The following is a 27941-nucleotide window of genomic DNA, read 5'->3' on the forward strand; positions in this document are numbered from 1 at the left end:
CTTAAGTTTTTAATCGTTTTCACTGATATTTAGCTCCGATGGATTAAAATAGTTATAATTTCGAACCAAGAAGAAGACATATTTGCAATATCAAAAGTAAAATAATTTGCTTTCATCAAAGTCACATATATCATAAATACGAAAGTTAATTAAATTACAAATACGTTATTAGGTCCACCATAAAAATATTATAACTTTTAAAATGCTCATTACAGATTTATGAAAGAAATATTTTATAAAAAAACTAAACTGTTCCAAATAATTGATATGATTCAGATCATATTACATATTCCTTAAGTGTAATACATTTTTGACGTTGCTTGTAAGGCATGGTATCTTAAGCAGCCTTAAATGCGCATACCCAATTAAAAATCAAACGAATTTCTATGTGACTACAGTTATTTATATCTAGTAGAAGAAAAGTATGTGCATCTCTATTAGATCACAGTTCACATCCAGGTACGAGAGTAAAATTTAATTCGAAACTGCCATTATGAGCACTGCTGCATGTAAACAATGGTATCTACAGTAGATACTACGTTTTACATGAAATAGAATGTACGTGGGCATGCAAAGTTTTAGTCGCATTTTTGATTGGCAACCTCTTCATTCTCCGCATTCTTAGTCGGTGGTACATATTCCGGGTCATTATGGGAATCATATACACTTTTTAACTCGTTCTCATCTTTGCTGTTGCCTCAATATTCACGAACTTCCCGAGACACGTTGTAATTCAGTAACAGCCGTTTCGCCGCCATCTTTGTTACTTACCATACTTTACATGAAACAACTGGTAGATACCATAACTTTCAACACTTCTAGCTCTGTCATCTGTTGACGAAACGAAACACTTCGAGTACGATTCCACTCCATTTACGATGGACTACACGATGCACATTGTAACTCCAAAATGACCAAAATGTCACTTACCATGTTTTACACCCGATCCCTTCAATTATTAGGTATAAACCAATATGCATAAACCAATTTTATGTAAAATATTATTATAACATTCAAAATTCTGCCATGGTTAGCATTTTGAATGTTTTATTGAACATTGGAAGAAGATAGTGTAATTATTATTATTATTATTATTATTATTAAAAGTATGTCCTTCGGGAGACTTTTATAATTTTTCCACTACATGAGTGAATTTCCAGCACAACTCTTTTTAATATGTTTTTACATTTCAGACAGTTACTGTACTAATTGCATAGTTATTTTATTTTGTTCTTACTTTTACAACCCTCCAAAAAAAGCTTTCTAAGGAAGGGGAAAATTATTTTACTCAAAATGTTAATGTTTGTTGTACCTCTTACAAAAAAAAATAATTTTGGAATTTTGAAATCTGTGGAATCGTTTAATCTTTGAATTAAGTGGTAGAATATATAAAAAACATCTAGTTCCTGTATTTAACAATTTTTTTTCGATCTAACGCAGTTTTATTTTGGTAATTTTTTTTCGAATACTACCTAAGAGAACCAAGTTGGAAATTTCTTATCCGCTCGGCTCTGCACCCAGTGGATATTCGAGGTGATCGAACGTTCAGATTTGAGGAAGATTTCAGTAAACTGTTTCTCTATAGTTTCGTTCCCAATTCCTTCAACAATATGTTTAATGACAAGGGACAAAGTAGACCGAATTTCCACACACACACAAGTGACCTACAACGATTGGTAGCTCTTCCACAACAGAATCTTTAATGAGTTTATATTCCAACTTTGATTGATTGATTGATTTGCTTTATTTTACTTCGCTCCTTGTTTGCGAAGATGGTGAAATTGATGAATGGACACTAACAAACATGTCTAGGCCGGGAATCGAACCCGGGACCTCTGGCTATGTGCTAACCAACCTACCACGGGGGCCGGCATATATTCTAGACATTATAAGAAAGATGCATTTATATCATTCTCCCCTTCCCCTTATTTACAGCCTACACCTTCACTTTTCTAGTGACGTTACCGTAGGAAATGCAGAATAGCAATTTTTATTTACAGACGATATTTCCAATTTCATAACTTTTCGCTTGTACTAAAATTTAACCTTAAACGGTGACATTATATAGGGCATGATCCAAAACAGAACAATGGTAATGCAGTGTGTTATGTTCACTAAGATGATGTACTTCACATGGATAAATTGGTATTTTGAAAATTGCAGTGCTGTAAGTAATAGTGATGTGCTACATTATGTACCAGTTAGTAACATGGAATAACGGTAGTTTATGTTGTATAGACGATTAATTTCCACGTCAAGACAGGGATTCAACAAGTATTATTGAAATTAGTGTAATAATCTCGTTGATATACTGGTAGTTTTCAGCTATTTATGTACGAGTATATGAAATATATTTTCCGATGATATAGAATATTAACGTGTGTGTGAAACTTGAGGAAAATAAGGAAATAAATATAAAGTAATATACCAACCATATTACTTTTGTGATAAGTGTTAAGATGTGCATACGACATACCTGTATAGCGATATAAATGCGAATTAAGAAACCTTGTAATCAAGGTTCCGGGCTCTATACCTAATAGTGACACATAATCGTCCGAATCCAACTTTAAATTGCAGGTCCAGTACCAGTTAGGTTAAGGTGGATTCAACTGGGATGCTATTTTAAGTATTTTTGTCCATTGTGGAAAAGAGTTAACGAAATGTAAATGCTTAAACTTGACTTATCTATAAATAAATATATATAGAATATAACACACACACACATATATATATAAAATTTCAAAAAAAGTGTCGTTTTGTATTTCCCTCTCTCAGAATGCCAGGTTAAATTAGAAGAAGAGAGGAAAGGCAAAACTGTTACTGACATATTGTGCAAAGAGAAGGACAAGAAAATTTCAATATTGATGAACGAGGTGCAAATGGCAAGAGAAGAATTAAAGACTTTTAAAGATAAGCACAATTACGAGGTAAGTTTGGATAAATTATTAGTTGATTATATTATATTGTATTAAATCTGTTTTGCAAGAGAATTAAATGATAAGATGAATCCAGTGATGTATATAGTAAGAAAATATCCAAACATGTGAACACATTGGAAAATAAAACAGTAAAACACGTCTCGGGTACCGGGCAATGGTAAAATGTAGTCCACAGAATAATATTTACAGAAGACAGATCATAAGCGTAACTTTTGGCCTCTTCCTCCGAAGTTAAGCCCCAGGTTTGATTCTATCCCCTCAAAATTAGGCCTCGAGTCTGATTCTGCCCCCTCAAAATCAGGCCTAAAGTCTGATTCTGCACCTCGAAATTATTCCCAAAGTCTGATTGCCCCCTCAAAATTAGGTCCAAAGTCTGATTCTACCCCTAAAAAATTAGGCCCGAAGTCTGATTCTGCCCCCTCAAAATTAGGTCCAAAGTCTGATTCTGCCCCTAAAAAATTAGGTCAGAAGTCTGATTCTGCCCCTCGAAATTATTCCCAAAGTCTGATTGCCCCCTCAAAATTAGGTCCAAAGTCTGATTCTACCCCTAAAAAATTAGGCCCGAAGTCTGATTCTGCCCCCTCAAAATTAGGCCCAAAGTCTGTTCTGCCCCTAAAAAATTAGGTCAGAAGTCTGATTCTGCCCCTCGAAATTATTCCCAAAGTCTGATTGACCCTCAAAATTAGGCTCAAAGTCTGATTCTGCCCCTAAAAAATTAAGCCCGAAGTCTGATTCTGTCCCCTCAAAATTAGGCCCAAAGTCTGATTCTGCCCCTAAAAAAATTAGGCAAGACGTCTGATTCTGCCCCCTCAAAATCAGGCATAAAATCTGATTCTGCCCCTCGAAATTATTCCCAAAGTCTGATTGCCCCCTCAAAATTAGGCTCAAAGTCTGATTCTACCCCCTCAAAATTAGGTCCCAAGTTACGCCCATGAGACAGATGACACTAATGTGGAATCAGTAATTCGCCAAATTTCCTCTTCTGCATCGTGACGGACTACTTATCCCATAGGTTAATACAGTGTCAGATTTCGCCAATACTATAAATAATAATCTCTTAGCTTCAATTGCTACATAATTTTGTAATATACTTTTTAAGTTATTCAGCAGCAGCTTCAATTAAGTCTTGTCAACAATAAATCAAACTCTTAAAGTACAGTCTTTAAACCAATAGCCACGCACGTTGGAGGCACATAGTAGTTCGGACCCCTCCTTTAACTGTAAGTCTTCTCTATTTGCTTCGCTGTGCATAAAGTGGACTAAAATAATAAAACTACGCTTAGGATTTGGCTCTAATCAAGGAGGATGCCCGAGTTTAGCGCCCTGGGTATGCTTGTTAGATGTATACAAAAAAGTTCTTATTGTTCACTATTGTCAGCGGAGCGAGGGAGAAAGTTCTATAAATATCTTGCAAATCTAGAATAATATTGAATATTGTAGATCGGTATACCTGTGTTCTTAGTCAGGTTATCGAATGTTGAATTATCTGTACCCAATAACACCGCTCTTCTCGTGATCGACAGAAAATTCAGCGAGATATTTCATATTTTTTGTTTTTATACGAGGGTTGGGGAGTAAGTCATGGCAACTCAGCAATAATTCGACAATCGAAGGATGTATTAAAAATTTGTTATATACAACTGATATTATACATGATACAACATTATGGATATTTTGTTGGTAGATATCATGAAAGAAAATCCATGCAACCCTGTGACATACACATGTATTAATGTACAAGTTACAAAAACCTGTCTGACCCTGTGACATACACATGTTCACATGTTACAAAAACTTGTCTGATTATGACAAACCTTCGAAATAATCTCCCGCATTGTCCATTGCATTATCGGGGAGTATGATTGTATTATGCAGTGGATCTGGACGTTTCTCCCTAACGGCACGTTGTAGATCACAAACACTTCAGGCATAGTGAAGAGGATGCTGCTTGTCGATGATATTCGACGTCTTCCATGCTGCGTGCTGTGGACAATGCGGGAGATTTTTTCGAAGCTTTGTCATAATCAGACAAGTTTTTTGTAACATGTGAACATGTGTATGTCACAGGGTCAGACAGGTTTTTGTAACTTGTACATTAATACATGTGTATGTCAAAGGGTTGCATGGATTTTCTTTCATGATATCTACCAACAAAATATCCATAATGTTGTATCATGTATAATATCAGTTGTATATAACAATTTTTTAATATATCCTTCGATTGTCGAATTATTACTGGGTATATTTTTCACGAAATAAACTCTCTCATAGCCTCATTTTCAGTAAAAGGTGCTCATAACTTGGGTTATTAATACATTTAGCATCATTATGTACGCAAAAACGGAAGCGAGTATTTGAGAGGCGATAAAACACTTCTTCTGGACGCGAGTGCAGACCCATAAAGTCAGACCAGCAGCCACCTCTGGCATATAGCATGGGCCAAACTAAGAACAATGTTAAACCGCACCTAACTCAGTTTACGGAAACAGGCATAGTGTTACCAGTGTTCATTCTCCTTATGTAGCAGAAAATCAGCAGAATATGAAACAAGTACATGCTACTGCTTTTCTGTCTATTACTGAATTTTGAGATAAATGTGGATTAATGATCTATACCAATGGTTCCCAAAGTGTGCGCCGCGGCACCCTTGGCTGGCTTACAGGGGCGCCGCGAAATGTTCCAATATTTTCACTGAAATGACACTTATTCCATGTGCTTATTTAGTACTTTTTATGTTTGAAATGTTTCTGAATTTGAAGTATGTGTTTATTTTATAACTTATGCAACCTAACCACAGTAACTGAGCGTTGCAAGTGTTAGATATGCCCACATTCTGACTTGGGCGCCGCGGAAACATCTTGGAACACTAAGGGAGAATTTGGATCGTTGATTTGGTGTCTTAAATTCACTTTATGCACAGTAAGGCTAATCGGGACTGGACATACAGTTTAAAGTGGGATCCGAACCACTATGAGCCTCCACCGGGTATCGACGAAAACGTTTGGAAACCCCTGTCCATACTATTGTACCTCGAAAGTAGGCCTTTGTGAAATTCATTATTTTTGTGAAGCTGTTGAGCAGTTACTGGTCAATGATGGGTTTATTACTAGAATTGTTGAAAGTTTCGAGAACGCCAGGCCACGTCACTGGTATAGGTATAACTACGTAATCCTTGTATTCTGTCAACAGATGAGAAACCTGCAAATGCAAATTGAAGAGGAACAGAAGAAAATCTCTGAAGCCGAAATAGAAGTTGGCACGAAATTAACGGAGATGGAGAATCTGAGATTGAAAGAAAAGAGACTAATGAGAGAACTAGAAACAGCAAACGAAGACAACAAATATTTCGACGAGGAAGTTCGGAGGCTTAAGGTAGAACTAAATGAAAAATATGGCAAAATAAAAGAATTAACCAACGAGCTAGAAGAGGAGCGTTACAATGTTGTAAGTTACTTTTTTCATTATCAGAAGTATTTGTTGATTGTATTTTTTAAAATATTAACCGTGCCGTATAAGAAACTTACCTGAGAGGAGTGCCTCATATTCTGTTTCTTAACTTCTTTATGAACATAAAAAATAGCCTCGTCACTAAGAAGGACTTTTCATTCCAGTGGAAGCAACACACTGTAATTGTTGGAAACAAACATTCAAAAAATTCAACCCTTCGGGAATATCCGTGATCAAAATCATGTGTAATGGCATGCGAACTTCTCTTCCTAGACGTCAGTATGATCTCGATGCGTTACTAACGCATTACAGACATTTTGATGCTGATACCTCGAAAAGGAGCAAATTGGTATAATAATTAATTCATAACTTTTCCCCGGTTAAAGACACGTCAAAATAACCTTCACCACTGCATTGTTCGTGAAATTCTATCCTGATTGGATATATCATATCACCCCATTCCCATTTAAAAATTTTGAAGTTGAATTCAAGATGGCGGCTGTCATCGTCATATGCCCTATAACATTTTCCCCTACCCCTATTACAAACGTGCAGTGTTAGTTTTGCGGAACAGTATGCCATTCAACTTTTATTCGGGTGTCTACATACTTTTGGACCACCCTGTATATCAGGCTGACATTTTCCCACAATTCCAAACACATGTCTTGTTACGTTTTTACTTCATTAAGGAGGTGCATATCGTAACAAGTACCGATATCGAACATTGACTTCGTGATACACTTTTTTGTAATAGTTGCCAGGGCCAGGCCCGTAGCGAGGAGTGTGCTAGGGAACTGAAGCCTAGGGTGCCATGCACAGAGGGCGCCATTCAAAGATTCTTGTTTTTTAAAAAAATAAAAGATAACAACAAAGAAAGTGTCAGGATATGCGATGAAGAAATTTACACTTGTCAAAGGTAAGGGGAGAAGACACTAAGACATGACTGAAATATTCTGAAATATGCTAAACTCTTTTCAAATGAGGAATCCAAACTAAGAATCTTTAAATGGTACCTATATTATTTTTTTATAATTTTTCCACATTTCAAAATTTGGAAATAAATATCACAAACGATGGCAAAAGAAGAAAATATCGAAGGATGCATATAAAATGGTGCTTGGTAGTGATAGTGGTGGGGTGAAAACCAACAATCCTGCCTAGGACGTCAAAATATCTAGCTACGTGGCTAGCCAGGGCAGGTCTTCCTTTCCTCCCTATTCCTTTGATCCCTTTTTCATGTCATCTCATACGGGACGAGCATATAAAGCCTATTTATGTAGATAAATGCGATAAATTGTGTAAAATGAATTGGAAAACTTCACTATCTGGTAAAATCATCTACGTAATGTCTCTTTGTCATCAAGTGGGCAATTTGTTTTTTTCTTCACACCTTTTAAGCAGTAGAATCGAGTTGATATTACCTTTAGAAATCACAGAGTAAAATCTGGGCAACAGAGTTTCCTAAAAATGTACACTCAGATGAAACGTCACCTCAGACATTTTTAACTTATGCACGAATTTCCAAAGGCACACGCTGTGTTTATCTTCTCATATAGAGTTTCAGATAATTGCGGCCACATTTTCAATACGTTGTTTCACAGCAAAATCTTCCTCACTATCCAGAAAAACAAAAATATGCTCTTATCCTGAAGAAATACAATTTTAACGCTATCTGCACGTAACAACTTGAAGGAGACATTCATTTTTCCTTATTTACGTAAATACATCTAATCTTAATAATGTTATAAATATTCGAAAGTGTAGTAAATAAAACAATCTCTTCCAACATTTCTTTTATAGAATATCATTGAGGTTGTGTCTGAGAATTTGAGCCGATACGTTCACATGACTTTCGTATTACAGGCCGCGTCCGAATCGGCAGCAAATGTCGCCTAAAACACCGTTCCATCCGGGGAATCAGGCTACCTCCGTTGTCCGAATTGATGGCAGACGTGGAGTCGGAGGGAGAGACGAACGGCGCGACAGATTCACGTTACAACTCGCTGTGCCCCTGCGCTTGGCAGCCATATTGAAACTTCCGCTTTGCGAAGACAACATTTACTGAATAGATCACCACATAAGACTCAGTGATTCTTGAACATTTTATCGATAAAACTGAATGTAAAAAAATTGAAAATGAAGAAATCACATGTTACATTTTTAATATAAGTAGTAAATAGGCAGAAATCATTGAAATGTGTGGTTGGCGCCTGCCTTCTGCTTCCATCCTGTACGCCTACGCACAAGAGCGCGGTGGGTGACATTAGGGGCGACACCTGGTGAAAAAAGTGACAACTTCAAGGGGACATGTAGATTCGGTCGACTTCGACGGTACACAAAATCAACGGGAGAGAACGGGACGGAGCGCTTCCACGCACGGGCACAGACCTCTAATTAGACTGGAAACGATTCGCTTTTATTTGAAGCCGCGCATCTTCACTCGTGCATGGCCCTGGGGATAGAAATATGGCGGAGATGCGCATTAGAGCTCATTAAGTTTACGTTTTTGTGAATAAATTATTTGTACTCACTTGTGGGGTGTAATATCCTTCTTAGCAAACCTAAAATTTGTAGTCTTGTGCGGTGCATTGACTCATAGTTGTCACAAGTAGAAATATGAAGTTACGCTCACCGCCATGATATTATCCCCCAGCTTCGAAATTTTTGGCTTCTAGTTGACCCATGTTAAAACCGGTCTGTATCTAGAGGTCTGTGTTTCGTATTCCCTAATTAATTGTATTGTTTCATGTTTGCAGAGATTATTCAAAACCCGATCACACGATGCGCAGTTTGAACTGGAGAAGCAGATAATGTTAAAGGAACAACTGGAAGACAACATAAGAGAGCTGGAGAAGAAGGTAAAGAACACCGTCGAACGCGCTGAAATGGCAGAGGTGACCATCGCAGATCTTGAATACGAAAAGAACGCCTTGGAGAAAGAGAAAGCAGAACTGCTTACCAAGCAGCAGGAACTCCTCACTGACAAGGACAGATCTATTCAGACTGTAAGTTTCTGCTGCTAGAAACGTTCTAGGCAGGGCTCGAAATACAGCGTGTTCCAAAATGATTATCGATGTTTCAAGTAGTTGCTATATTGCAAGAAATGTGAATGTTTATATGGTACATGTACATTCATCAGTCACAGCGGCGTAGGTGTATTACAAGATAGCAGAAATCCTATTGTGCATTTCATTTGTTTATTTGTAGGGTCTCGGTCTGACCTTACACGTTCCGACATCTTATTGTGGGGCTATGTGAAAGATAAAGTGTACCACCGCTAGCTGCCGACTTGCCAGATTTGAGAAACAGGGTTGTTGCAGCTGCTCAATCTGTCACTCCAGACATGCTGACCCGTGTTTGGAAAGAATTGGACTACCGGATGCATGTGTGGTGTGTCATGAAAGGTGCTCACATTGAACATTTGTTATGTACACTCTTTAGATTTGTTGAGTGATTGTTTACTGTCACATAAGCTTTGTCCTTGAACCCCAGATATAAGGGAAATTAAACGACTATGAAATCCCGATAATCATTTTGGGACACACTAGAAATTTTCACGAAAAGGAACACTTTACTTTCGTTAAGATACTGTTGTCTTCTCTTTCAGTAACTACTACAGCGACGAGATTAACGACTAGTGAATTATGTATTGCAATTAATAATAGTTAATATTAAAATATTTACATAAACATCAAATAAGTATATTGGAAACGAATGTTCTGGAATTTTGTAATTTTCTTCCCATTTAATAATTTAACCACACGGAAATCGTGAATGGTAGTCAGCTCACCCAACTGGGGAAGAAATTGAATGAAATGTACGTAGATATCCAAAATATTTTTGCCTTAACAATTCTTGTTAAAAAATCACTTTGTGCGAGTGCAAAATATGTTATTCTGCGTTGTTCTTCAGAATGTCAATACGTCTGCTCAGCTTAGTATCAGATATACACGAAGTATGCCACAAGAACGATTTGATTAGGTAAATCAGGCAATGGCCATAAGAAGAGAACTGAAAATTGTGCAAATATTTTGTGAAGGAGGATACCTCTGTCAGAACAAGCGAATCCATAACACAAGACAATCAATAATAATTAACAAACAAAATGTAAGGACCAGATCCACAAGGCACAAAAAGATGAAGGCAATATAGACACCATCATACTCGGTTGATCTTCCTTGGGCCAACACACTCCACATAGAAGGGGAGCTTATCTGTATGAATGCTATAACATTTACTATTAAAAAGTATTAACAACTTAGTTCACATCGAATAGGAAAATGTAGTGATATATCTTTAAAAATTAATGAACCGGAACGGTCCGTTGCCATTTCTGACGGAACAGAACGTGAATGTTCCAAATATTCACGAACTGGAACTCCGGTCCGGTCCATTCCGAACCCTGGTTATATGGCATCTATCTATCAAGAGAGTCGGTATTAAAGACGACGAGTCCAGTAGTGATAAGTTTTTGGATCACCAAAGGGGGCTGGGTGTGGTTTGTTCTGCGGCAGAACATTTGATAGAAATGTTTGTCTTCAAAATTATGTCTAAATAGTTCGGTTTTGTTTATAATGCAGGAACGTGATCATAAGAGCGAGACATTCTTTACATAAGTTCAATTTGTAATTATTTATGAACAATGAACACAATAAGATACTCTTCCTGTGTTAATACACGTTTAGCTACGCTTGTTAACTTTGAAATATATGTGGTTATCTATCCCACTATCCTATGGCCATCTCTCCCGGGTACCTAGGGAGAGATGGCCAATGTATATACTTTTTAAAAATTCCACTTTTTCTCACCCATTTAATAAAACAACACCTTGTAAATATTTAACTTGAAGAACCTTATTTAACTTATTTGATGAAAAATATCTTGACAATTCTTTGTTTGGTAGAACACTGAAAAAACAATGGCCACTTATCTCTGACTTACCTTATATTAATAAAAGAGAAAAATATATATAGGATTTATCCTTTGCTTGTATTTGATGTGGGTCAGCCTAATATTAGTATCGGCATAAAAATTTTCACACGGCCCGTTGTCAGCTCATACAGCTCTTGTGTAGTCTTATGGCGGGAAACCTACATGCTGGCAAGGAAAGTGGGGAGCTGGGAATACGCCGCAGACCAACGAGACCACAGCAATTACCACGTCGGAGGAGGATGTGTTGCGCGCACCTCTCCTGTGTTTCTTATCGCTCCCAATTTCGCTTGCCAGTATGTAGGGCGCCCGCCGTAAATCTAGACAAGAGCAATAACAAATTCCATGGACGATTTCAATTTCCTGTGCAGTAGTGTAATTGGTGATAGAACCAGCTCCACTTATAAGTGTAGAAAAGAAGAGGTCATATAATTAAACAGCCCGATTTGCCCACACTTAAAATTATGCCAAGATGCCCTTATTCCCTATTTCTTCAAGTGTGATATGCTCTTAATTCTTAAGAATTTTGAATCCTAGTGTAGAAAAGAAGAGTTCATATTCCCCGATTTGCCCACACTTAAAATTATGCCAAGATCCTCTTATTCCCCAATTCTTCAAGTGTGATATGCTCTTAATTCTCAAGAATTTTGAATCCTAGTGTAGAAAAGAAGAGTTCATATGCCCCGATTTGCCCACACTTAAAACAATGTCAAGGGGGGGCATATAGCCCAATTGGCCATGTGTGTACATATTTAAATCTAAAGAATTTTGAATTCTAGTGTAGAACTCCCCTCAGACAGATTTGCCCATGTGTGTAAAAGCTACATCTCTCAGTTTTGTTGTCCATAAACTTGTCAAAAATATGCCCCTTTTGATATTGTTTTGGCTACACTTAAAACTAAGGCAAAAATGCTCATAAGAGCTTTTGCTTAAAATCAATACAATACAAGGTCAGGCTGCAAATTGTTTCATGTTCTTTCTAATCTTTGATCATGTTTCATGTCCCAGCCAGCAATAAATCATGCATGGCTGGGAGATTTATATGCTTGCATGCATGAGATAAAATCTACACTGTGCTTTTCAGGGAAAATTCTCTATGCGTGCCTTCATGTTATTAATTCCAAGGGAAATTCCTAGGAAAAAGAACATTGGCCTCTTGCGTGTTGTCAGAGAACCCAGAGCACAATTCTGGTCTTGTCTTGTTGTGTTAATATAAACCCCGAGCGGGACTTTACAGAATATACATTTGCACAATTTTAAAGTCCAACTTTGAATTGTATTTAGCTGATATAGAGCTATGAGCTCTGGGTTCTCAATAAAATGTGGACATAGTCCCATGGCTTATTGCCTTGTAAACAGGAGGCTCGGGTTTGAATCCTGATAAAATGTAATGCCTCCCCTGATGGCAAAGTATTAATATTGGTGCCTTGTAAACAAGAGGCTCGGGTTTGAGGCCTGACAAAATGTATAAGATTGAAATACATGTAGCAGAATAATATCCCCACACGTGATATTTTGAGAATATTCACTGCTAGCTGATATACAGCTGAGGTTTGAAACCTGGTAAAGTGTGTTGTACAACAGCATAAAACAACAAAACTACTCTATATTGGGGATCACCAGAGCATAGTTATTGCTGTTGTTTGGGTATAAAAGCACGAGCTCAGCCACTCACTGCTGTTATAATTGTTTTGGCATATTGCCCATATATAAACAAACAACAAAAATGCCAAATCAAAAATATTGCAATCAGTGTAATAAAAATATATCTAGTTCTAATTGGTCTAGGCACCGGCATATTTGTGACTCTAAGAAATGCAGAAAAACCACAAAAATGTGTCCAAGATGCCATAAAATATTAAGCAAGGCATATTACAAATTTCACAAGTGTAATTCTTGTGTACAGTCATCAACATTGCCCCCACAACCTTCTACATCTGGTCTGAAAAGGAAGCATGAAACACCTGTTAATGCTTCACCGGCAAAGCAGCCACGCTATGAACCCATTCATAGCAGTTTTAAAGGCCAATTAAGAGATTATCGGTTTGTATCAGAGCCAAGATGTGGTATTAATAATTTTTTGAACAGTGTAAATCCTGATGTGCAGGCAATTCTAAATGCACAAAATGGCTCTTATAAGCTGTCCCTCAAATTGTTTGCACAATATAAGAAACCAAATGGCACAAAATTTACACAGCCCCACATAACAGAAACTGTACCTGTTTATTCAAATACAAATTCAGACAAAATAATAAGCAGTTTGATAGATCAATTGAATATTAAACACTCTGAATTTGCAGCAAAAGAGTCTGGATGGAGCCTATGTGGATCTTCACACAAGTTATATGTTAATATTTCTGAATTCAACCCATTACAAGGTTCCACTTATGTGCCATTACCTGCCAATATCAAAAACAAAACAGCCGTGGTTAATATAAAAAATAATGACCAGAAATGCTTTTTGTGGTGTATTTTAGCTGTTTTGTATCCAGTTTCAAGGAATCCTGAGAGAATAACTTATTATAAACAACATGAAAATGATTCTGATGAGGCAATGGAGGGTTTAGAATATCCAATGTCTGTCCAGAATATTGATAAATTTGAAAAAAAAGGCCAGGAATATCAATGGAAAACAATTATCTATTAATGTATTTATTTGTTCCACTGGCCGTGACAATTGCTTGATAGATCCTCTCAGAATCAGTACACTTGATGATGAATCTGCTATTCCGATTGATCTGCTCTTAATTGAAGGGGATGGCACATATCATTACACTCTGATACACAGTCTTGAAGCTTTGGTGAGAACACAACTAGACAAATTTAATAGAATATTTAAGTTGTGCAGAAGATGTTTAACTGTTTTTGATGGTAGAAAAATGGTGAATGGGGTTCGGGAAGAAAATGCAGAAATTGCTAAAAACAAGTTAATTGAGCATCTGAAATACTGTGGCAACCATAAACCTGTTCATATGGTGATGCCAATGCCAAGTGAAAATGCAAAATTCAAAAAGTTTGAAGCCTTGTTGGAACACCCAGCATATATTGTCTGTGATTTTGAATCAAACCTCAAACCTCTTGCATTCTGCAATCCAGATCCTGAAGAATCTTCAATTACACCATACCAGCTACATGAACCTTCCAGCTTTTATTATGTTGTTGTTCAGGATGGTGTTGTTAGTAAAGAAAATTTATACATGGGAGCAGATGCCATCAAAGAATTTGCACTTAGAATAGAAAATGAGTGCCATGACATAGCATCTAATATTTTATTAAAATCAAAACCCATGTTGCCTTTAACAGAGAAACAGATTGAAGATTTCAACAATGCAGAAAAATGCCCGGTATGTGATTCTGAATTTTCAGATATAAATATCAAGGTGAAACACTATTCTCATACAGATGGTAAATTCTTAATGGCCCTGTGTAATAGCTGTAATATTAAGATCAAGAGACCAAAATTTATCCCTATATTTTGCCATGGAGCATCCAATTATGATTTTCATCATTTGATCAGGTACGAGGGGTTTGAGAAGCATAATTTAAATATTTTAGCTGAAAATGATGAAAAATATATTCCCATTAACAAAATAATTAAAGTTAATGGTGTTCCTATTCACATAAGATTTCTTGATTCTTACAGAATTTTATCGGCTAGCCTGGCTACACTGGCCACTCAATTATCTGATGATCAATTCAAAATCACATGTGCCTTGTTTCCAAATCAGGACCTGAAATTAATTAGGCGGAAGGGTGTATATCCATATGACTATGTTACAGATTTTTCTAAATTTGATGAGTGTTCTCTGCCACCACAACAAGAGTTTTACAGCAAAATCAGAGCATCTGGAATCACTGATGATGATTATCACCATGCCCAATTGATGTGGAACAATTTAAAATGCAAGACATTTGGTGATTATCACAAGGCATATTTAAAACTTGATGTGACCCTCTTAGCTGATATATTGCAGGCATTCAGAAAATCTTCCATGCAAAATTATAAACTGGATCCAATGTATTTTTACAGTGCCCCGGGCCTAGCATGGTCTGCAATGTTTTTAAACACTAAAATGCAATTGGATCTGATCCAAGATCAAGATATGTATCTGTTTATGGAACAATGTATAAGAGGAGGCATGGTGCAATGTTCTCAGAGATATGCCAGAGCAAATAACAAATATATTCCTGATTATGATCCAGCACTGCCATCAAATTATATACTGTATGTAGATGCAAACAGCCTGTATGGTTATGCCATGATGGATAAACTGCCATATGCAGGGCTTGAATGGGTTGAAGATTTCAATATTGAGAATCTTAAGGATTTTGATGACAGTGACTATGGCCTCTTCTTAGAGGTTGATCTGACAATTCCTGATGATTTACACAACAAATTTTCTGATCTGCCCCCAATTCCCGAGGTTAAGTGCTCACCTGGCTCTAAACAGAAGAAGCTTATGATGACACTGGAGCCAAAACAGGGTTATGTCATATATTACAAAAACCTCCAGTTCCTGATGAATCATGGTGTTCAAGTGACCAAAGTTGGAAAAGTTTTGAGGTTCAGGCACTCAAAATGGTTGAAACCATATATTGAAACAAACACAGAGCTTCGAACATCTGCAATAAGCCAATTTGATAAATCTTTGTTTAAATTGATGGTCAATTCTGTATATGGCAAAACTATTGAAAATGTCAGAAAACATACCGATGTTAAAATAATTACTGACCCCAGCCTGAGCAAAAAATTGGTTGCAAAGCCTAATTTCAATTATAGAAGAATTTATGATGAAAATATGGCACTTTGCAAACAGATAATGGCAAAGAATTTTATAATTCAGTGTTTCAACAATTTATTAAAAGCCAGGCAATACAACATTATTCGAGTTACAGTGATCTCAAGGCCTCAATTGTAGAGAGATTCAACAAAACCTTAAAAAATCTTATGTATAAACAATTTACACTTCAAGGTAATTATAAATGGATTAATATTCTTCCAGAACTTCTACATAAATATAACAACTCGGTTCATTCCACAATCAACATGAAACCCTCTGAAGTAACTTCATCTGATGAGCAAAAATTGATCAGGACTGTTTATTATCCTAGATACCAGCCAACAACAAGAAAGGCCAAATACAAGGTGGGTGATCAAGTAAGAATCAGCAAATATAAGCACTTATTCAAAAGAGGCTTTACAAGAAACTGGAGCACTGAATTATTTACAGTGGTTCAAGTTAAACCTGGGACCCTTAACACATATATAATAAAAGATCACCGAGGAGAAATTCTCAAAGGCCGGTTCTATGAAGAAGAACTCAACAAAACTAAACAGCCTGACACATATCTCATAGAAAAAATCATCCGCAGAAAAGGCAACAAGTTATTTGTCAAATGGCTAGGACTTCCAGAACACAGCTGGATCGATGCAGACAAAGTGATAATATGAGCACCTGGGATGTTATAAAGAGACTGCCAGAACCTGAACAGCAGATTAAGAGAAATGGCAAGTTGCTGCCTGAAAATATTAGATATCTTATTGTTGGGCCATCGGCTTGTGGTAAAACTACACTAATGATTGATAATTTTTTATTGGCATCCAACTGGTTAGACTGGAAAAACAGGCACTTGTATGTCTTCTCTAAGAGCTTGGAACAATTAAAATATCAGCAGCTGATGAAGCTATATGATGGATTGGATATAGCCACTTTTGAATCAGATGTTAAGCCACTTCATGAATGTTTCGATAATTCTGTTGTTGTGTTTGATGACATTATACTGGATAATCAAAACAAGGTTAGAAATTTCTTTACACAGGGGCGGCACAAAACATAGATTGCTTCTACCTGGCACAGACTTTTTCAAAAATACCGAAGCAGCTGATCCGAGACAACAGCAATTTTATATGTGTGTTTCATCAAGATCATACCAACCTCAAACACATACATGATGAATATTGAGCTACAATAATTTTTCCAATTTTTGCAGTGGGTGCTGGAACCAAGACAGTTATGGGTTTGTCACAATTGATATGAGAAGAAAACCCAATAGTGGCAAATACAGAAATAAAATCAACAATTTTCTAGACATTGAAACATATATAAATAACCATGAAAAGGCCAATCATTGATGATGTTAAAATAAGAGATTATCTTGTAAAAAGATTTAAGGGATGGAAATCACAGAACCGAGGAATTTATGAACAACACAAACAAACAGAACAGCCTATTATTGATGCTATTAGTGAATTAGGTAAAAATATCAAAACTGTTACAGATCAAAATCAAAATTTGATCACAGAGCTTGTACCATAGCTGCAAGGAACATATTAGATTATCCAATCACCCCACTTTCCAGTATTCATACACCTAGTCCTGTTGCTCCTCGAAGAATTGAAGCTACACAGGATCCTATTGAATTGGGTCTTCTTGCTCAAAAATATTTAAGCACACCTAAAGACAACAAAGATTAGGTCTTTGGCTTATATGCTGACACAGAGCGTGATGGTAGCATCATACATAGAATTGGCAATTTCAGAGTAACATTTATGGGAGATGATATAATTGTATATTCAGAATCTCATCTTGGACAAAGAGGTGGTTTTGTTAAATATCCCGGCACACCTGGGTTGTGGGAACTGATGACTAGGAAAAGGCCTGGCAGCTATACAGATCAAGATTATGAATATTACAAAGAAATATTAATAAAATCAGATGCTCTATACCAGAACAATGATCCCACACAAAAAAGAGTCAAGTCTAGCAGTGGGGCAAAATACAATAATTTAATCAAGCCCATATGGTCACAGATCAAGACTGGCAGTGGAATCAAACAATACAACACCCTGCCTAAAGAATTTGTGTGGGTTAATGATGTCAGGAAACTTGTAGATAGGTTATTGGTGATAGCTGGGGAGGAAAATGCTGGCAACAACAATTTTTACAATGAAAAGGTTGGAATTATGGACATGATAAGCACCAAATTATCTAATTTTATAGTGAATGACACTAAGGGGATTGGATATCTCATAAAAAATATTAATACTCTACCACCTAAATTTTGGAATATTTCTGAGGGTCGGGGCCTGGTTAATGACATTATAAACAAGCTGCCATTTGAACTACACATTCCAGGCTATCAGTATTGTGGTCCAGGCACAAAATTGGATCATAGATTAAACAGAGGGGATCCTGGTGTAAATCCCCTAGATGCTGCTTGTAGAGACCATGACATAGCATACAACACACATACTGATCTTGACAAGAGACATGTTGCAGACAAAAAATTAGAAGAGGCTGCATTTGGTAGATTTGTAAGCAAAGATGCTTCTTTAAGTGAAAAAATAGCAGCATTGGGAACCACCATAGCTATGAACACCAAACAAAAACTGGGGTGGGGGTTGTGAATATGTATATAATAAACCTACAATGAAGGCCAAGGGTGTTATGTAAATACCTTATGCAGGTCTCAAATCTCTTGGGCCTATTGATAGCCTTTTGACCAAAAAGCAGCGCAAGAAAAAAAATTCTTGCCTTGCAAAGGGACATGGTATGAAATTGTTGCTTAGTACCCCCCAATTAAAAAAATTACAACAATCCAGGAAAAAAATCACATGTGGGGGGATTTATATTTACCATCCCTGCCATCTTAGCTGCTCTCGGGGCTGTGGGGAGCTTGGCTGGGGGATCAGCTGCCATAGCAAAAACAGTAATAGATGCCAAAAAAAATAGGGCAGAATTAGATGAATTGAAGCGCCATAACCTGGCCATAGAGAAACAAGGCAAAGGTGTTAAGAGAGCCATGAATAAGTTTAAAAAAAACAAGAGCCGCTTACAAACCAAGATATTGAAGCTTTAATCAAGCCACTGGGCATCAAAAATTTTAGAGGTGTGTACATGTCTGATTCTTTACCAGAACAACCACTCAACAAAGAGTGTGGCATTGTTAATTTGGATAAGTACAAAAATCAGGGTACTCACTGGATTTGTTATCTTAAATATTTAAACAATGAGGCATTTGTGTTTGATTCATTTGGAAGTGTTCCACCTGAAAATTTAATAAAATATCTAAAATCAGCTAATCTTTATTACAATAATGCCCGTGTTCAAAATTTCAAAGATGTTAATTGCGGACATTATGTGTTTATCTGTTCTTAGATATATGTCTCAAATAAATAAACCATCAATTGAAAATTTTCAAAAAGCCTTGTGGTATTTAAAACATCATGGGGGTATTCCATCTCACCAGCCAAAATTCAATATTGAAACTCAAATTGCATGATGATATAGTGTATCCCAAAACAATAGCTCTCAGAGCATTTTATGGCATGTACTTGATCCCTAATATTACACACCACAACAACAAAATTGCAGTAGGGGATCAAAAAATTGTCATCACTCCAGGGCAATATAATCTATCCACTCTAAATGCTCAATTACCCAGAGGTGTAGTGTTAACTCAAAATTCTGTCACTCACAGAGTAGAGATTGTATCTGCTACAGAAACAGTGGATCTGGGTACTATTGGAGAGCTGTTAGGCTTTGAGAACAACACAAAACTTGAACCGGCCATCAAACACACTGCTATTAATATACCTAAATTCTTAGCCATAGAGACTCTGAATATTCACTGTAATGTGGCTGAGGGTATGATCACAAAATCAAATGGCATAGGCACTCACAAACAAACTGGCATCATTGCAACATTCAAACCTAATTCTGAATTTATGGAGCCCATCATCTACACTCCATCCCCAACATTATATTTTCCTGTGTGTCATAACAGAATAGATAATATTGAATTGATGGTCACTAATGAAAAAGAAGAATTAGTTGATTTTGCTGGAGCCACAACAACTGCAATCATAGAGATTAATATTTAAATAAAAATACATACAAAAAAAATGGAGAATATTGAGAGTTATGAGCTACAATCATTCCCTCCAAACAGGAGGACATTTGCAAATTTAAATCAACCCGACACAGAAATTGAGGTTGATCTTGATGTAGGGGATGGCTTTATACACCCCCACAGAGCAGATCTATACATCAAATTTGATGTTGTAAAGCTCGATGGAACAGATTATCCGGCAAATTCAAATATAAGATTGGTGGACAATTTTGTGCCACATCTGTTCTCTGAAATTGAGATCAGAAAGCATGGTGTTGTTATAAACAGAGTGGATTATCCCGGCATTACCTCCACAGCTTTGGCCACACTAAAATTATCCAAAACCGAGGCTTCTTACTACAAAATAGGTGGATTTGAGGCTGGTGATAAAATATTATCCAAGAGCCACACAGTGCTGTTCCCTATGCGCCTGTTGCCAGGATTCTTCTCAGATTACAAAGATATTATGTGGAAGGGTGGTTTAAGAATCACATTTAGAAGAGCTGCCAATGATAATAATGCTTTGATGAGGTACAGCACATTAAACTCTACAGGGGAAGCTCTGCCCAATACCCTACCTGATGAAGGCAAATGCATTATTCAGACTATGGAGCTAAGAATCCCAGTTGTTGAATATGAGGCCAGTTATGCTCTTAAATACAAAGCAGATATAATAAAAAATCCACAGATTCCTTTACAATTTTATACATATCAATGTGTACAGAAGCCTGCAACTGGTACTTATTATGAGTTTGATGCTACAAATTCATTCTCCAGTATACAATATGACATGCCGGATTTTGTGGTGGTTCTGTTTCAGACTGGAAGACACAATAATCAGGAAAAGAATTCAAGTAAATTTGATAACTGCAACATCAAGAACATATATCTTAAAAATGGCAGAAATGAGGTATTCCCTAGAGAAAATTATAATTTAGACATTTCCAAGGATGATTTCCTTAAATTATATGAAGCATTTACAGCATACAAAAGGGTCACTACTGGCAATACTGACATGTATTACACACCAGATGAATTCAAAGCACAGAGACCCATGTTTGTAATCAACACTTCAAAAAGGAAACAAGTTGTGGTTAATGACAGGACAAACATTAAAATTATCTGTGAATTCCATGAGGCATTACCTGATGACACCATATGTAGTGTTATTCTCATAGGGGAAAAATCATATGTTTATGATGTAAGAAATGAGAGAGTCACAGAACAATTCTAGAAGAGCTCTGCTTATTACCGGACCGGAAGTAAATATAAATGGGTGTGGGTGGGTGAGAGTGATATTTTGCCTTAATTTTAAGTGTAGCCAAAACAATATCAAAAGGGTCATATTTTTGACAAGTTTATGGACAACAAAACTGAGAGATGTAGCTTTTACACACATGGGCAAATCTGTCTGAGGGGAGTTCTACACTAGAATTCAAAATTCTTTAGATTTTAATATGTACACACATGGCCAATTGGGCTATATGCCCCCTCTTGACATTGTTTTAAGTGTGGACAAATCGGGGCATATGAACTCTTCTTTTCTACACTAGGATTCAAAATTCTTGAGAATTAAGAGCATATCACACTTGAAGAATTGGGGAAAAAGAGGATCTTGGCATAATTTTAAGTGTGGGCAAATCGGGGAATATGAACTCTTCTTTTCTACACTAGGATTCAAAATTCTTAAGAATTAAGAGCATATCACACTTGAAGAAATAGGGAATAAGGGCATCTTGGCATAATTTTAAGTGTGGGCAAATCGGGCTGTTTAATTATATGACCTCTTCTTTTCTACACTTATAAGTGGAGCTGGTTCTATCACCAATTACACTACTCTGTGCCCTTCTTTTCACCATTAGTTCCATTATCTTAGGCATAATGACAGTTAAGGCGAGGAGGGACATTTCCCCCTAGGTCTTCCTCGTTGGGGAGCTGCCGATCACTGTTGTCAACTTCGCTCTTTTGGAGCCAGATCTGGCTCTTTCGTGCACTCGTTTGACTGTGAACTGTGGCACCCGCCCTCTGCCCCACCATGATGTCACCACTGACTCTGGCCCATAAAGACCAACCTTTGCCATGAGTGTACATTTTGCACGTGACGTGATATTCATATATAGGCTGCGTCACCCACCCCCTCTTTCCTCCCGAGGTATTTTTATATATAGCGCCATGGCTAAGGTGAAGATGACAATATTATTATCCGGGAATCCTTTATTTTCGATTTCATATGAACATCATTGGATTATTGAGATGGGTGATGCCGCCAAATCTAGGCGGTGAAAAGTAAGAATAAATTCCCATCACTTTATAGCTAATTATAATAGCAGCGCTCCCACCCCTCTGACACCTAAAATTACCCTAGGAGGCACTTTATGCACCTTCGTTAATCTAGCTCCTTGAAAGTCATCTTTAGCTCTATTAATGGTGAAATGTAGCTCTTTTATGCACATCAGGTTTGGCAACACTGCGAGGATGGCCGTATGAAGCAAGAAGAAATGCATTAGGTTTATGGGACCATTCTTTCATTCGTTCTCTCGGGAATATCAAACATCCAATGACTTAGAAAAGTACATGGTCGGAAAAGGACACGTTGAACTATGTCATAGTAGAAGGAATAGTGGAAACTCCCATTTGATTAGCTGTAATTTGAAGTTGAAGTTGATTTCCCATAAGAAATACATGGGAATCTGTAAATACTTACTAATCATATTTTTCAAACATCGTGTCTAGTTTACTAATCAACTTGAAAAACAGTTTCCACTTGAAACATGGAGAGAAATTCATACTGTCTTGCATACTAAACCCCTTTCTAAATAGCAGTGTCCGATCCGACGATATTGTAATAAATGCACAACTAGTGCGTAATTGTCCCTCAAGTGAATAGACAATAGTAGAAGTATTAGTACTACTATTGCTACTACCAATAAGTTCATATTAAAATAATAATGATATTTATTATTACTATTGCATCCACAATAAATATACAAATATAACATCTATCACATATATAATTTCAGTAAATTAGGTTCTCACATCTTAAACGAATAGCACTTTCCAAAATATGCTATTATTTCTTCTAAATTTCCGGACCGCCCACCAACAGGAGTCAAATTTAGAAAAATAACTTTCCGATTCTCCTCTTCATCTATTATTTACAAGAATTAATGTAACAAAGGATGGACTTTTGTATTGCGTGTTAAATAAATAAAATAGATGCCAGTGTCGGAGGTCACCAAACCGATTTGCCGGAACTGAGTTCCGGTGCGTTCCAGCTCACTTTAAGCCCTGCATAATTATTTTGCTAATAAAATCGCACAGAAATAGAGATTTTCTATCATGAGTCATTGTTCATTTCGTGAGTACACTTCCTTCTTTTAAAATTTCAGGAATACAAGAAGAAGGAAGACGAATATAGGAAAACAATAAATGGTCTCCTAAGAGAAAAATCGATGCTAAACACGAAGATTCGTTTCAGTGAACAAGAAGGTTGGTTGCTGCAGTTCACATGTATAATTTTGCTGGTATCACGTATGTTGTACTACGTAGTGGTAGTAATCTTTGCGAGCTATATATTTTTTATGATTCTTATTAACAAATACAATATATGTGTTATACTGGATGGATCAGAAAAAAGGTTACAACAAGCATTCCACGAAATAGGAGGTGATTGGTTTACTCGGAGGTGCAACAGATGACGTCATATACGCGTGGCCAGTTTCGACAACTTTAAGTTTATGGTCAGTGGCGTAGTAGTAGCCCTTGTAATGGCGAGACGATTACAGAATTGGTCTGCCGTGGAAGTGCAAAGTTTCATACCCATCTTGTGGGCGAGGAATGTTCCGGCAGCGGATACTCATCGTAGACATCATGTTGCAAAATCGTAAAGGCTGTTTGACGTACTAACAGCCAGGCATCTTCATTCATGACAATGCAAGAGCTCACACGGCCGCCAGACTCAACATTTGCTGCAACGTTTCAGGTGGGAAGTGTGGAAACCCCCATACATTCCGGACTTCCCCACAGTCACTTTTTCCTTTTCTGCACAGCTGAAAGCGCACTTGTTTGGAGCATGGTTCTTGTCCGAGGATGACGTCCAAGCAGCTGCCAAGACGTGGTTCAATGAGCAGGGACATGAGTTGCACCAAGACGGCATCAAAAGTTAGTCCAGCGGTGTCATAAATGTCTCAATCGCCTTTAAACACCTTGGCGATTACGTGGAGAAGTGTTGTAACCTTTTTTTCTGATTCATCCACGATATCTACTCCGGAACAGCAAGGACATTTATTTCACAAGTAAGTTTAACCTGTTCAACCTACTTTACATGAAGTGAACTTTTCTTTCTAAACTATATCTAATTTTAAACTGTCTTACAGAACCTTGAACTAAATTAACTCATTTATTTTCGATAGGTGACTAATGTAGTCAAGAATAATTTTGATGGGTTTGATAAAATGACAATCTTGCGCCTTTCACTTAATTGAGAGCATACAATGGATACAGTTTGCTAGGTTTTATGGTACTGTATATATCTAACTAACCTAATCTCTAGCCTTCTTAAACCCGAAGGTGTGTGGCAAGAAAAACCTACCATCTGTCCCTATCCTGGGCAGCATCAATCCAAACTTTCCCATTCTTACCGATTTCCTTTAGGTTCATCTCAATGTTATACCTCCACATTCGTCTTGACCTTCCTACAGGTGTAAGGAAAGTGGGACAATTGAGACGGCTGGGGAAACTGCGTCATCCCTAAGTAAATTGTAAACCACGGCAGAAAATGAGAGTGAAAGCATGTCGTTTAATTCAAGCATGAAAAACATAGAAAATATTTTTCACATCGAGACCCTCACAAATCGCCCTCAGGATTCAAAATGGCGTCCATTTTCCAAACCGGAAAATATGTTATTTCTTTGTACTAAACATTTTAGGGTTTATTCAGGACCTGGAAGATAACCTTTAATTCTACAATTTAACCTTAAATTAATATTTTAATTAAAGTCACCACGTTCAAGTTTTTACATCACTTCAAACCCACAAAATAATTACATAATATGAAATGTGATTTCAGTTTTCAATAATACATGCATACACAAATTTCTAACATTATAATATTGTTGTCATTTATCTTTTGTAACTAACATTACATTTCAATGAATTTTTTCGCTCTTGAAAAACTTGAAAGCGCAGCCCGTCAAAACTGAAAAATTTGAAAAAATTCAATCCAGTGAAGAAACAAAAGTTTTTATTAATAGTATAATTTTTTACAATATATTAATTAATAATTATTCTTATTAATATTCATATTAATTTTCAAAATATAATTTTTTGGGAACTCTGTCTTTAACGTCTTAATGAAGATCTTGAAGGATTTACTAACACGTTATTCGTCAAATAGACACATTTTTGATAACAATAATTTTGTTATTTCTTCAGATATCATTAGACCAGCGCTTTTCTACCCTCGAAATTAGTCTAATGTTAAACTAAATTCTATTTTACATAGCTCGTTAGCATCCGTTTAATATACATATTTGTGCTGTAAATATAATTAATATTGTAGAACTGTTGTAAAATGTAAGTGTGGTTGTCCGTTGTAAATATAGGTCAAAAGACTATAAAGGAAGCTAATGATGCAGAAATTGAGAAGCTGAGAAAACAACTACAGGAGGAGCAAATGCTGAAAAACGAAGCCGTCAATAAACTGGCAGAGCTCATGAGCCAGAGGGAAGTTATAGGAAGACCAAATATTTCACCGAACAAAGCATCTTCCGTTGCAGAAATTCGAAGGAAAGAGCGGGAGTGTCTGAAAGCACAACAGGAGCTGCATCAGGTAAGACTCACCCAACTGTTCATTTCTGTGAGTTTTTCCCAATTCCACTACTATCAAAATATGTTACAAGTTGTTGTTTTTTAATTTTCATGTTGAGGAAGTGTTTTAAATGCCTCAACATTAATTAAGCTAATGGACATTTCCCTTTTTACATAGATTACATGACGTTTTAAACGCTACAATATAGTTTAATTTTATAATTAACAAGAATCCAGTGTCGCACTGTTATTGCAAAAATATATGGCTGGCGTCAGTGTTGTATTAAAAGCATAATATTCTGTGAATTCATCTTCTCGAATCGCGAAATTGATACGTGATTGAGATTTCTCATTCGATTTACCAACTCAGCTCTTACGTTAAACATTATAGGTAAACTAGAAATGTAGAAACACTATTTCAAACAGGGACGGCGTGACGGTTGGGCGAGGGTGAGCAAGCGCCCACCAAAAATTTCCTCTGCCCACCCGATTGCCCACCTAAACAAATTCAAGACATAAGTGTTTTGGTTAGTATCAATGATTCAATACTAAAAAAAAGTATATTCATGTCTTGACTCCGTATACGTTTTTATATGAACATCTCATGAATATTGTCGATAACTAGAAAGGCTCACAAATTCTTCTGTAAGATGTATCGCTTTTCTTAAAAATTTACATTAGTTTATCAAGATAAGGAAAATCAGTAGCAAGTATATTCATGAACAATACCAATCAATTTCTTATTTGAAATTTTATGATCCAGTTAACACTTCTGTGGCTTTCACGTTTTCCGAGGTGGGGAGTACAAAATTGCAGAATAAAAGAAATGTCTAAAAAACAACCAAACACGTAAATAAAAAAAACACTTTTAGTGTTATTTCCATGTTGTATGAAAAGAACTTCGATCCATGACAAGGCTTCCTTACCCGAGCGTTGGCTTATTTCGATAGTGTGATGATGAGAGGGTGCCAACTTCGTATCAATATTGTGGGGCAGTATTGACAACAATATTTTCTTATGTATACCCCTGGCATCGTAGAGCGATGTGCTAATCACTCCGCCACGAGGCTGGCGAAAAATGGAATAGTCCGTTGTAATGTGAACCGTGGTAGGTACTCAAGGCCATGAGTGCACACACTTAATTTCATGATCCTTGGCATGTAGCTAACTGTTGATCGGAGCTGGGCCACTTTCCACTGGGACACCCTGTACTTTTATTTGGCGCTTTGCAAGAAATGTTCTCACCGAAAGAGTAATATGTGTACTGGCAATATCATGCAGGAGAATCCAAAACCATGCAACGTCCACCCCGGTTGTACACCAGTCGCCACAAAGTTAGTCCGCTACTCCTTTAGTCGGGAACATGAGAATATTTGCAAAACATCAGTGCTTGCTGGGTAGAAAAGAAACAACACTGTTTTCAAAGTTAAACGCAGTTTTATAATCGCGTATATTTCATAATCACTTACCAATAAAACACTAGAACATTCAATACTAACGTTGGGCAATTCCATCACATATAGCGAAAGTCAAAGTACATAATTAATTGCTTACTTTCAACTTATCGGCAAGAAGAAACTCGAAAACCCAAAATCTATACTTCAATTCTCTCCGTTTCCAAGTTCTTATTGATTCTTCACTTTCACCTGTTTTTCAACCTCAGTCTGTCGTCAGGTGAGAAACATTCAGGTAGGTTCACTTCCTCTGCTGAGATGAGAAAGTGACGTCAACACGAACAGATTGTGACGTATTTATAAACATATATACAAGTTCCAACCATAACTGTATCAATTTAACTATAATTGTCTGTGACAACTTGCACATTATTTGAAGTAATAAACATTTTAAAAATCTTAACTTCTTACAAATATAAAACCTTAAACTCTCAGGTTCCTTACACCAGATGTCCAGAAGTGAGAAGTT

At 36.7% G+C, this 27941-nt stretch overlaps 1 protein-coding gene across 2 annotated transcripts in view; it reads left to right on the plus strand.

The window, feature by feature from the left end:
• LOC146003578 (rho-associated protein kinase 1-like) overlaps nucleotides 1–27941 on the plus strand; it is a 96574-nt gene that overhangs the window by 35377 nt on the left and 33256 nt on the right. For both annotated transcript variants that reach the window (XM_083141878.1, XM_083141879.1), the window contains 5 exons: nucleotides 2779–2930; nucleotides 6132–6386; nucleotides 9146–9394; nucleotides 23600–23699; nucleotides 25814–26040. In XM_083141878.1, the coding sequence (XP_082998004.1) occupies nucleotides 2779–2930; nucleotides 6132–6386; nucleotides 9146–9394; nucleotides 23600–23699; nucleotides 25814–26040 (983 nt within the window). The remainder of the gene's footprint in view (nucleotides 1–2778; nucleotides 2931–6131; nucleotides 6387–9145; nucleotides 9395–23599; nucleotides 23700–25813; nucleotides 26041–27941) is intronic.

Source organism: Lepisma saccharinum, chromosome 20, assembly GCF_977018435.1.
Source record: "Lepisma saccharinum chromosome 20, izLepSacc3.1, whole genome shotgun sequence".
NCBI lineage: Eukaryota > Metazoa > Arthropoda > Insecta > Zygentoma > Lepismatidae > Lepisma > Lepisma saccharinum.